Raw genomic sequence first — 12,102 nt, 5'->3', positions numbered from 1 at the left:
TAGCTACCATAGACTTCAACATGTTTTCCAGCAGCAACATTTCACAACTTGAGATGGTTTGAAAAATAAGGCATACCCTTGAATAGTGGCAGAGGCCGAATAATGGGCTCTGATCTGTATTGTGCTGGGAGATTACAGACACTGCTTTGATCTTCCAGGCTGACTGCCTTCAGTCTTCCAACTGATGATCATCCTTTACTCATATTTTACCATTTGAAAGTAGTTAATGACAACACTAGGTTACCATGTTTGTGTGCATGTCTGCACTCTATGAGGAGTCTTGGTGTTTGCAATATACATGTATATACATGCAGGTCTTGCTTGGATCACAAAGTTCTTTCTGTCTGAACCAGAAATTTCTTCTGCTTTCTCCACCCTCCTTTGGTGTATGTTGAAAGGATTTGCAGATCAGCTTCTAACCTTAGACACTTTACTAGGGTGTCTTCTTTGAGGAGTGAGACCTTGAGCTTGTGGCTCAGAGTCAGAGTCACTACCCACTCAGCACCTCACATTGAATAGGTTCTAGGTACGATCAATTCATAGCTTTGGAAAGCATCTCTGGACACAATTTGTTTTCTGTAACTATCATGATAAAGTGTTCTGCTGACCTAATAAATCACATGCATGTTCAATGCCTTTTTTCTTGTTGATACAAATCTTGCAATTGATATTGATTTCTTTTACTGTGAAATTTGCTCTCATAGTCTTCTGTAGAGCTGAGAGAATCTATTTAACTGTGTTTCTCCATATAGAATTGTTCCTTGTTGTCTCCGTGCTCCAGTGGCCATGGCAGAACCTCAAGTAGTAAAAGAAGCAGCTTTGATCATTAAAAGTGCCAAGAGGCCGCTTGTTATTGTTGGCAAAGGTATGAAGATGGAAATTAGAATTTTTAAAATGAAAATGTTAAGAACTGTAATTTTCATCTACCAAATGAAGTAAGTCAAACTTTTCGCTAATGATCCATGTCGATAATAATTTTGCAGCACTTTTATAAAACAGAAATGTTAAATGTTTGTAATTTAAAAAAAAAATCCTCTTCCTATTTGTAATTGGGAATATATTGTTGACTATGTCTTATTGTTATATGTTTGAAATGTGCAGTTTTATTTTTGAAATTTAATGTCGAGATATTCTTGAGATGAATGACTCTTTGATTTGGTTACCTGACAGTGAATGTAGCATGTCACAAGTTGGAAAGTGACAGCATCCTAGAACCTGCTGCCCTCATTTTTTAAAATTCTAGTGTGCTGGTGTTTGCTGTAAATCTCCTGGAGGACCATCGTGCAAGCAGCTTAATAGCTTTATCAGTAGTTAAAGCAAGAAGTTGACAGTCTTCACACTTGGGCTGACAAATGGTGATTAACATTCACACTGTGAAAGTGGCAAGTTATGACCATCTCCAACAAGAGAGAATCTAACTACTGCCCTCGGACATTCAATGGCATTGTCATCACTGAGTCCCCTACTGCCAACATTCTGGGTTTATCCTTGACCAGAAATTGAATTAAACTAGCCGTATAAGTATTACCTCTATAATAGCAGATCAGAGGCCAGGTATCCTGCAATGGGAAATTCATTGTTTATCTCCCTGAAGCCTCTCTACCATCTCCAAGGTACAAGTCTATGTTCTAAGTCAGGAGCGTGATAGAATATTGTCCACGTGCCTGGATGGGTGTAGCTCCAAGGACACTCAAAGCTGGACACTAACCAGGACAAAGCAGCCCACTGGATTGGCACCACATCCACAAATATTCACTTTCTCAATTGCTCAGGTTCAGCACTGTGTACTATCTACAAGAAATTCGCCAAAGCTCCTTAGACTGTACCTTCTAGCCCACAATCACTGCAATCTAAAAGTCAAAGGCAGCAGATACATAGATGCACCACAGTCCGCAAATTCCCTGCCAGGTCACACACTATCCTGACTTAGAAATATATCACCATTCCTTCAGCCTCGTTAGGTTTAGAGCCTGGAATTCCTACCCCAGTGACATTGTGAATCTGCCAACACCAATTGGATTAGATTAGATTTCCTAAATTCCTAGACTTAGGCCCAACAAGTCCAAACTGAACCTCCGAAGAGTAACCCACCCAGACCCATTTCCCTCTGACTAATGCACCTAACACTATGGGCAATTTAGCATAACCAATTCACCTGACTTGCACATCTTTGGATCTAGATCACTGGACTACAGTGTTTCAAGAAAGGACCTTTCCAAGAGCAACTTGGCATGGGCAGTAAATACTGTCCCAACTAACCTGAATGAATTAAATACATTTAGCATTAGAGGGAAAGAGCAAAGACTGGCCTCAGGAAGGAGCTCATCCCATACGTACAGATAGGTCTCAAATCTACAAGAACTGGTATGATCCGTTCTCTGTGGAGGGTTCATGCCAAGTCATGAATGGGGTTCACAATACCATTTTCCTTTTGTGTGTATTAGTGAGGCACAATGTGAATTGTGACAAATATGCCTTGCCTTTTCAGCCCAGAGCTATCTGGGCTAATATGAGTGGAGAGTCATGATTATTTAAGATACATGGAGGAACAAGGGTAGAACATATTATAAGGGAGGTGAGAGAGTTGCTGCGTTAAAGCTCGAGCTCATCAGAATATAATGGAAAGGCGAGGACATGTAAAGGATATTGGACTCTGAGTTTATTTCCCTTGCATTTCAATTCCTGCATCCTAGTTTCCAGTTGTATCAGAAACTCTTCAAACATGTTTGTTTTAACAGCTTAGCTGGTAGAGTATTCTCAAGTATAGGGTATTTTTCTAACATCTGTATTTATCATATTTTGTTCTAAAATCTAAATAATGTTAAGGTACTTCTAGAATATTACTTGGCCTATGCCATTTAATATGTTAAAAACTTTGAATAGGTCCACCCTTTATCAGCATTTCAGAATAGTCTGTCATAATCCAGGTGACAAGGATGTGCAAAACATTGGTAGGACACATTTAAAGTAGCAATTCGGGGTACCCTATTATAAAAGGCAGATTAAAATCATTGTGAGTGTTAAGAATAGACTCATTAATGTGTTGCTAACTGTACGAAACTATAATTATTAAGGATAGAAATTTTGTCAACTTACTTCCTTCTGAAATGGCAGGACTATTTGAGAGTCAAGAACCTGTTTAATTACTCAATGAGTATGGTTCTTTCCAAGAGGCACGGCACCCACCAGGGAGAGTGAGTGGAATAAAGTGCCTAAATAATCAATGAAGGATTTTTATGTAAAGGGACTCCAGCAGGACTCACAACGGCAACTCCAAGTGAAGGTTTCTGGATACAAGTGGAAGGTGGGAACTGGTGCGAATGAGAAGGCTGAAACAAACACAGATGCTGCTGGGGCAAGCTTAACATTGTCTGACAGCATCTGTGGAAAGAAAAACAGAGTTAATGTTTCACTACCAGTATGAGTTATTCTTAAAATCTTAAATCTGTTTCTCTCTCCAAAGATATTGCTAATCTTGCTGGGTTTCTTCAGCATTCTTATTTCAGATTTCCAGCACCCACACGATCTCACCAGGGTCAGCCTACCTGCAAGGGTAGGCTGACCCTGGTTCTCAGACTTGTCCCTGGGGCACCTTATGGAAGTCCCCAAGCTCACTGAGCAGGTTTGGCTGTGAGTGACAGAACTGATGAGCAGTTGGAGTATGGTGCATGGGGGATCGGGGCTCAGCATTGTAAAACATTCAATCACGCCAAGGTCTGTCAAGGTGGCTGTCATACAGTTCTTAAATCGCAGCCTTTACTTTCTTATCTCACTAGTGTTCTCCTGTACAGCACTCTTCTGGTTGACACAGCTTATAGTCACTCCCAATCCCTTTTCTCTAGCTCCTCCTTAAATCTCCAACTAAATAGACAACCCATAAACTGAACCTCTATTTATTGTCATCTCAAACCGATTAGTCAAAGTGGGGATATCTGGTTGACATGGAAGGGCCTGTTTCTGTGCTATACATCTCTATCCACAACTGTTTGCCCTCTGTGCTCAGCACACTGTCCAATTCTTAACTGTTTCTGCCTTTCTCAATTGTTCCAGGCACAAAGCATTTTAGCTGCGAGGTTATGCTGAGGCAATTGGAATTGCTCTGATTGGAGCAAAAAAATGTTGAGGAGAGACCAGATAGAGGTTTCTAAGATTATGCCAAATTAAGATTACGTAGACAAAGTCAAGCTGTTCCAATTAATTAAAGGTGCCAGGACTAGTGGACAGAATACTGTGAACAGTATGTACTCCTTATCTAAGGAGATTGGCATTGAAGGCAGTCCTCAGAAGGGTCACTAGGCTGATACCAGATATGGAGGGACTGGATTATGAGGAGATTGGATTGGGCCTGTACTTGTTGGAATATAGAAGAATGAGAAGTGACCTTATTAAAACATACAAGGTTGTTGGGATCTTGACAGAGTAGATGCAGAAAGGTTGTTCCCCTTGTGGGAGATCTCGGGCCACAGGGCTTGATGTCAGAGTTAGGAGCTGCTCATTTAAGACAGCTGTGGAGGAATATTTTTCTCTCTGTGGTTTCTTTATCACAGAGGATGTCTGAGGTGGACAGATTTTTAATCAGGAGGGGAATTGACGGTTATAGGGTAAAGGCAGGAAAGTGGAGTTGAGGAATATCATTGACGAGCTCAGCAGACTCACTGGGCTGCATGGCCTATTTCTGCTCCTCCAACTTATGGTCAAAAGACACAAGGGTGGGGTGTGCAGGGAGTGGGGGCAGGTGGGTGAAATGGTGAAAGGAAGAATATTTTTGTGCAGTAATTGGTAATGTCCTGCAACTCACTGCCCATGAGGTTGGTGGAAATGAGTGATTGAGATTGAGTGATGAGAGAATGAAAATCAATGGGGACTCGAGGGAAGTGGACTTGCAGTTCTCTGACAGTAAAGTGGGGAAAGCAGAATGACTGACTACAGAGAGCAGCGTGGACATTATGGGATGAATGGACTCCTGTGTCATTCTGACTCTTGCTGTGTGTGTGCGAACTGTGGAATGGTCTTGTATAATTCACATTGAGAAATCCTGCCGATATCTCCAGTTGATTTCTGAAGGAGCCAAAAGTGAAGTGAAGTGAAGTGCTGAACTTGACACCCACTGATAGTGCACACCAGCCTTAGATTCAGAGAAGTATTAAGATCAGGGACTTTGCCCCGCTCATTAGACTTCACACCATTGGACTGGGCTTCACGTGACCAGTGCCGAGGAGTCTGAGATAGAGCAGCTAATACCGCTGTTGCCAAAGGTCCTATCAAATAGAAATGCAGAGTGAGTCTCAGTTGTTTATCTCAGATGTTTTATCTAATATATAAATAGTCTAAACTGACAAGTATTAAATCATTTATATATTAAGTATTTTAACCCAATAAATTAACTATGTATTGAAGTGCAGGTGACTTTGTGTAATCATTTAGTCAGACTTAAAGAACCCATTAAGTACTTTTAACTGACAATAGAATCACACATTGTCACCTTCCTATCGGAAAGATGTTGTGAAACTTGAAAGGGTTCAGAAAAGGTTTACAAGGATGTTGCCAGGGTTGGAGGATTTGAGCTACAGGGAGAGGCTGAACAGGCTGGGGCTGTTTTCCTTGCAGTGTCGGAGGCTGAGGGGTGACCTTATAGAGGTTTACAAAATTATGAGGGGCATGGATAGGATAAATAGACAAAATCTTTTCCCTGGGGTCAGGGAGTCCAGAACTAGAGGGCATAGGTTTAGGGTGAGAGGGGAAAGATATAAAAGAGACCTAAGGGGCTACTTTTTCATGCAGAGGGTGGTACGTGTATGGAATGAGCTGCCAGAGGAAGTGGTCGAGACTGGTACAATTGCAACATTTAAAAGGTATTTGGATGGGTATATGAATAGGAAGGGTTTAGAAGGATATGGGCCAGTGCTGGCAGGTGGGACTAGATTGGGTTGGGATATCTGGTCAGCATGGACAGGCTAGACCGAAGAGTCTGTTTCCGTGCTGTACATTTCTATGACTCTATAACTCAATGTGTAGTCTTCAAGTAATGCAGATTAAGAGCATGGAGGAGAGTGGGTTGGGGGTGGGTAGGTGATGGTGGTGGGGGAGGGTTGCGTGGAGCGGTTCATGTGATGCTATAGTAGTGGCCTCATCTCTGGACAATGAGACCTGGATTCAAGTCCCACTTGCTCCAGAGATGTGTAGTAATATCTCTGAACAGGTTGATTAGAGAATATCCAGATAGCCCAGTAAATGTGTCCTTAATTCAAAATCTTAAGTTCTGCCTTTATTTTTATATCATACTTTATACTGTTGTATAATTTATAACTAAATAGTATAAAGGTCAGTAGTTTGAGAAACAAAACACATTGAGGTAGAATGGGAGTTTGGAAGTTTCTCTGTGGTACAGAGTAACTAATTGGTGCTGTGAAACTGAGGTGCGACACTGCCCCCACTGGCAGTGTTTTTAAATTCACAAGAAGTGGCTGTCTCTACCAAGCCCATAGAGTCACAGAGTTATAGAGATGTACAGCATGGAAACAGACCCTTCGGTCCAACCCGTCCATGCTGACCAGATATCCCAACTCAATCTAGTCCCACCTGCGAGCACCTGGCCCATATCCCTCCAAACCCTTCCTATTCATATACTCATCCAAATGCCTCTTAAATGTTGCAATTTGTACCAGCCTCCACCACTTCCTCTGGCAGCTCATTCCATACACGTACCACCCTCTGCGTGAAAAGGTTGCCCCTTAGGTCTCTGTTATATCTTCCCCCTCTCACCCTAAACCTGTGCCCTCTAGTTCTGGACTCCCCGACCCCAGGGAAAAGACTTTGCCTATTTACCCTATCCATGCCCCTCATAATTTTGTAAACCTCTATAAGGTCACCCCTCAGCCTCCGACGCTCCAGGGAAAACAGCCCCAGCCTGTTCAGCCTCTCCCTATAGCTCAAGTCCTCCAACCCTTGCAACATCCTTGTAAATCGTTTCTGAACCCTTTCAAGTTTCACAACATCTTTCCGATAGGAAGAAGACCAGAATTGCACGCAATATTCCAACAGGGGCCTGACCAATGTTCTGTACAGCCGCAACATGACCTCCCAACTCCTGTACTCAATACTCTGACCAATAAAGGAAAGCATACAAAATGCCTTCTTCACTATCCTATCTACCTGCGACTCCACTTTCAAGGAGCTATGAACCTGCACTCCAAGGTCTCTTTGTTCAGCCACACTCCCTAGGACCTTACCATTAAGTGTATAAGTCCTGCTGAGATTTGCTTTCCCAAAATGCAGCACCTCGCATTTATCTGAATTAAACTCCATCTGCCACTTCTCAGCCCATTGGCCCATCTGGTCAAGATCCTGTTGTAATCTGAGGTAACCCTCTTGGCTGTCCGCTTCACCTCCAATTTTGGTGTCATCTGCAAACTTACCAACTGTACCTCTTATGCTCGCATCCAAATCATTTATGTAAATGACAAAAAGTAGAGGATCCAGCACCGATCCTTGTGGTACTCCACTGGTCACAGGCCTGCAGTCTGAAAAACAACCCTCCACCACCACCCTCTGCCTTCTACCTTTGAGCCAGTTCACATTATCTAATGTCAATTCTTAGTGGACTTTCAGAAGGTGGTGACGTGATTTCTTGAATAAACCTCAAGTGGTTTACTGTGGAATTACAGAGAATAACCACTTGCTGTGGCCCTGGAGTCACATGGATCAGATCTTGTAAGGGCAACAGATTTCCTTCCTCAAAAGGTGAACCAGTTCAGCTTTTATGGCCCTGTAGCAGTTTCATGGTCACCATAACTAATGCTAGCTCTTTTATTTCAGATTTTATTCAATTCGTTGAATTTAAAATTCCTCAGCTCCTATGATGGGAATTGAACGTGTACCTTCAAATCATTAGCCCAGACCCATGAATTACTCTAGGAGGATAACCGCAATGCAGTAGCCTTAAAGTACCTTCATTGTAATTACAGTTTAGCAGCACCAAGTGGCCAGTTCTCATTTTATTCATTTAGTTTAAAATGGAAATGCTGACATGAGTAATTTTAATAATAAATAACAAGCATTCAGATAAAGTATTTTTAATGTATAATGGATATTCTGAAACATAACTTTAAAAAATTCTCCTTCACACTGACTAAACTATGCTTCTGTGAAATATATTTAACTCTCTAAAAAATGTGTTTGTCTTTAGATTCATTTTGTCTTGCTTTCAGTAAAATAGTGCATTTAAAAAGAAGCTGTAGATGTTTTGAAAACTATATTCATCTGTTAGAGATTCATTTGGCGTCAGTGGTTAAAATAGAGGTCTGCTTAAAAGTTATACTGGTAAAATATAGCTGCGATAAACTTTAAAGCCTTTTGATTTATGAGCAGGATAATACTGCAAGATATTTTTAAGAGCAATCTTTGTATTATTCATGCTATTTCTGATGCAGCTGCAATCTATATTAAGACTATTGGGTGCAGGATTTTCGCATGTTATTGATCTGTAGAATTGAAAATTTCCATGCTAATTGCAATAGCTCCTTTGTTTTGAAACAGATATTGAAGAGACTCTCTACAATAAGAGGCTAATGTTGCATCGCTGTCCTACTTAAGGGATACTGTTCAGCTGTTGCATTGTAAATTATAATTAAAATTGGACTAAATATGGAAGATTCAGAAATCTATGGCCCAGATTTTTCGATGGCCAGATTGTTGGTATTCCAGCATAGATTGGAGTTATGAATGGTGATCGTGGTTCACACTGAAGGAATTGTCCTGGAAATTAAATCGATGCATAGAACCCTCTGAAGATCTCCATTTAAATCATAGATTTTTGAGAGTTCCAATGAAATGAAACAAAATAGCTAGTCAGAAAAATACAGACAAATAAATACATCGTCTAACTTTAGAGTAACTATTAAAATGACTGCACACTTAATTCACACACGCGAGTAACTACAACTCTCCCGGAACTTACACCTGCCAGACCCTGACCTGACACACTCAGCCTGGAAGACTTGATTACTCCCACTCACTATCCAAAACATAGCATTCCTTATCTTCCCACCTTGAATCCTGTCATTTAATTGACACCCTACCCCAAATTCATTCCTGATTAAGGGCTTTTGCCCGAAATGTTGATTTTCCTGCTCCTCGGATGCTGCCTGACCTGCTGTACTTTTCCAGCAGCCCTCTAATCTAGACCCTACCCCAAATCCCATTTGGCATCCTACCCACCTAACCACCTACCTCTTATTCAGTCCTTACACAGCTGTCATTCTACATGACTGACATTACCTACTCATTTGCACATTATGTTTGGCACTGTGCCCCTCTCCAACTGGCACCCTACCTACCTACCACTTTACCCACCTGGTATCCTTCCCCTTAGTACCCTACCCAGCTGGTAACCTACATATCTGACTTCATCCCTACTTGACACCCTACTTAAATGTCATCTTACCCCTACTCACCCAGCACCCTATCCCTCCCCTGCTGGCTCCTTATCCCCTGTAATCTGGCATTCCAATCTTTGGCACTCCATACACTGCCCAGTTGGCACTCAATCCCCACTACTTAAATGCCACCTTAACCTCTCAGCAGCCTAACATCACACTTACCTCCTGTACTTGCCCTTTGACACCAGCTGTCAAAATGGCTGTCAGGACTTTGAAAGAATCCAGTAGCCGACTGCTGTGAAAAGGGGGCATGGTGTGTGTTGCCATCTGACAGCTGTCAGAATGGAAGTATTCTTCTGTTTGACAGAGGGAAACCTGAAATGCAATCTCCTCTCAGAAATACAGAGTTCCCTTCTTTTATGAAAAAACAAGAAGCTAGAGAGTGCGCAGAGATTCCTAAAGCAGATGAAGCTGTGAGAGACTTGGGAGCAGTGCCAGTGTAGTTTAAAAGCATAGTAAGGGTGGAGAAATACTCATAAATGCGCAGAATATAGGAGCAGTGAGGTTATGTGCGACTGTTTAAAATGCTGGTTTGGCCAAACTGCAATCAGTTCTGATAAACACAATACAAGAATAATATGATTGCACTAGAGGGGCTGCAGAGGAGATTTACCAGGATGCTGCCTAGGCAGAGGGAGTCTGAACTATGAGGAAAGATTGGATAGACTGGAATTGTTTTCCTTGGAGAAGTGAAGGTTGAGAGGGGATTTGATAAAAGTGTATAAGGTTATCAGGGGCATAGATAGGGTGGACACAGACACTTTCTTCCATTAGTATCGTGTCAGTAACCAGGTAAAAGGTGGAAGAGCTGAGCTGAGGAGAAACTGTTTCACCCAGAGCGAGATGGATGTCTTGATTCACTGTATGAAAGAGTGCTAGAGTAGCAACTCTTGTAACATTTAGGGAGTATTTTTGTAAAAGAATCACTTGCATTATCATAGCGTCCAGGGCTAAGGATGAAAAGCTGGAAAATGGTGTTAGTGTAGTCAGATCTTTATTGTCTCACAGACACAGTGGGCCAAATGGTCCCTCCCCACCCCTTTCCACCTTCCACAAAGACCGTTCTCTCCGTGACTACCTGGTCAGGTCCAACACCCCCCCCCCCTACAACCCACCCTCCTATCCTGGCACCTTCCCTTGCCACCGCAGGAACTGTAAAACCTGCGCCCACACCTCCTCCCTCAACTCTATCCAAGGCCCTAAAGGAACCTTCCACATCCATCAAAGTTTTACCTGCACATCCACCAATATCATATATTGTATCAGTTGCTCCCGATGCGGTCTCCTCTACATTGGGGAGACTGGACGCCTCCTAGCAGAGCGCTTTAGGGAACATCTCCGGGACAATCAACCACACCGCCCCGTGACCCAACATTTCAACTCCCCCTCCCACTCTGCTGAGGACATGGAGGTCCTGGGCCTCCTCCACCGCCGCTCCTTCACCACCAGACGCCTGGAGGAAGAACGCCTCATCTTCCACCTCAGAACACTTCAACCCCAGGGCATCAATGTGGACTTCAACAGTTTCCTCATTTCCCCTTCCCCCACCTCACCCTAGTTCCAAACTTTCAGCTCAGCACTGTCCCCATGACTTGTCCGGACTTGTCCTACCTGCCTATTTCCTTTTCCACCTATCCACTCCACCCTCTCCTCCCTGACCTATCACCTTCATCCCCTCCCCCACTCACCTATTGTACTCTATGCTACTCTCTTCCCCACCCCCACCCTCCTCTAGCTTATCTCCCCACGCTTCAGGCTCTCTGCCTTTATTCCTGATGAAGGGCTTTTGCCCGAAACGTCGATTTCGCTGCTCCTTGGATGCTGCCTGAACTGCTATGCTCTTCCAGCACCACTAATCCAGAATCTGGTTTCCAGCATCTGCAGTCATTGTTTTTACCCCATTTCAGCCCTGTCAACCCATCTGCAACCCTTTGGCATAGATACCATTCTCCTTCATAGCTTCTCTATTGGACAGCTAAGTGGAACTTAATCAGCTAGTTCCATTGTTAGCTACATGCTCATAACCAGAGATCCTACCTCAGTGACTTCACTTTCTGCTCATGCAGCACGATGGCTCAGTGGTTAGCACTGCTGCCTCACAGTGCCAGGAACCCAGGTTCAATTCCAGCCTTGGGCAACTGTCTATGTGGAGTTTGCACATTCTTCCCCTGTCTGCGTGGGTTTCCTCTGGGTGCTCCAGTTTCCTCCCACAGTCCAAAGATGTGCAGGTTAGGTGAATTGGCCATGCTAAATTGCCCGTAGAGTTAGGTGCATTCGTTAGGGGGAATAGGTCTGTTTGGGTTACTCTTCGGAGGGTCAGTGTGGACTAGTTGGGCCAAAGGGCCTGTTTCCACACTGTAGGGAATCTAATCTTAGGATTCCTTTGAGGCTCTAACCTTGACTGTCTTCTGTTTCTCATCTTCCCCTTCAGTAATATCATCCAAAACCATCATATCAGGCTCCATATATTCCTGATGACACTCAACTCTGTGTCTCCACTACCTTTATGTATAAATTGTCAGATTGCTTGTCTAAAGTCCAGTATTATTGTGTACTACTGTCTAAGATGCAACAGATAAAATTGTTTAAATGCTTTTAAGGGGGTGGAAATTGAGATACTAAGTGGACCTGAAATTGAAAAAGAGGATATGCTACAGTGACTGGG

The 12,102-nt window shown here is 42.9% G+C and overlaps 1 protein-coding gene across 2 annotated transcripts in view; it reads left to right on the top strand.

The window, feature by feature from the left end:
• The window catches only part of hacl1 (2-hydroxyacyl-CoA lyase 1), a 107,777-nt gene that overhangs the window by 43,814 nt on the left and 51,861 nt on the right, over window positions 1–12,102 (top strand). For both annotated transcript variants that reach the window (XM_043690167.2, XM_087987258.1), the window contains exon 8: window positions 753–865. In XM_043690167.2, coding sequence (XP_043546102.2) covers window positions 753–865 — 113 coding nt within the window. The remainder of the gene's footprint in view (window positions 1–752; window positions 866–12,102) is intronic.

Source organism: Chiloscyllium plagiosum, unplaced genomic scaffold, assembly GCF_037043375.1.
Source record: "Chiloscyllium plagiosum isolate Xiang-an unplaced genomic scaffold, Cpla_swu_hap1 HiC_scaffold_5, whole genome shotgun sequence".
Lineage (NCBI taxonomy): Eukaryota > Metazoa > Chordata > Chondrichthyes > Orectolobiformes > Hemiscylliidae > Chiloscyllium > Chiloscyllium plagiosum.
This window is presented reverse-complemented; position numbering and strand designations above follow the sequence as displayed.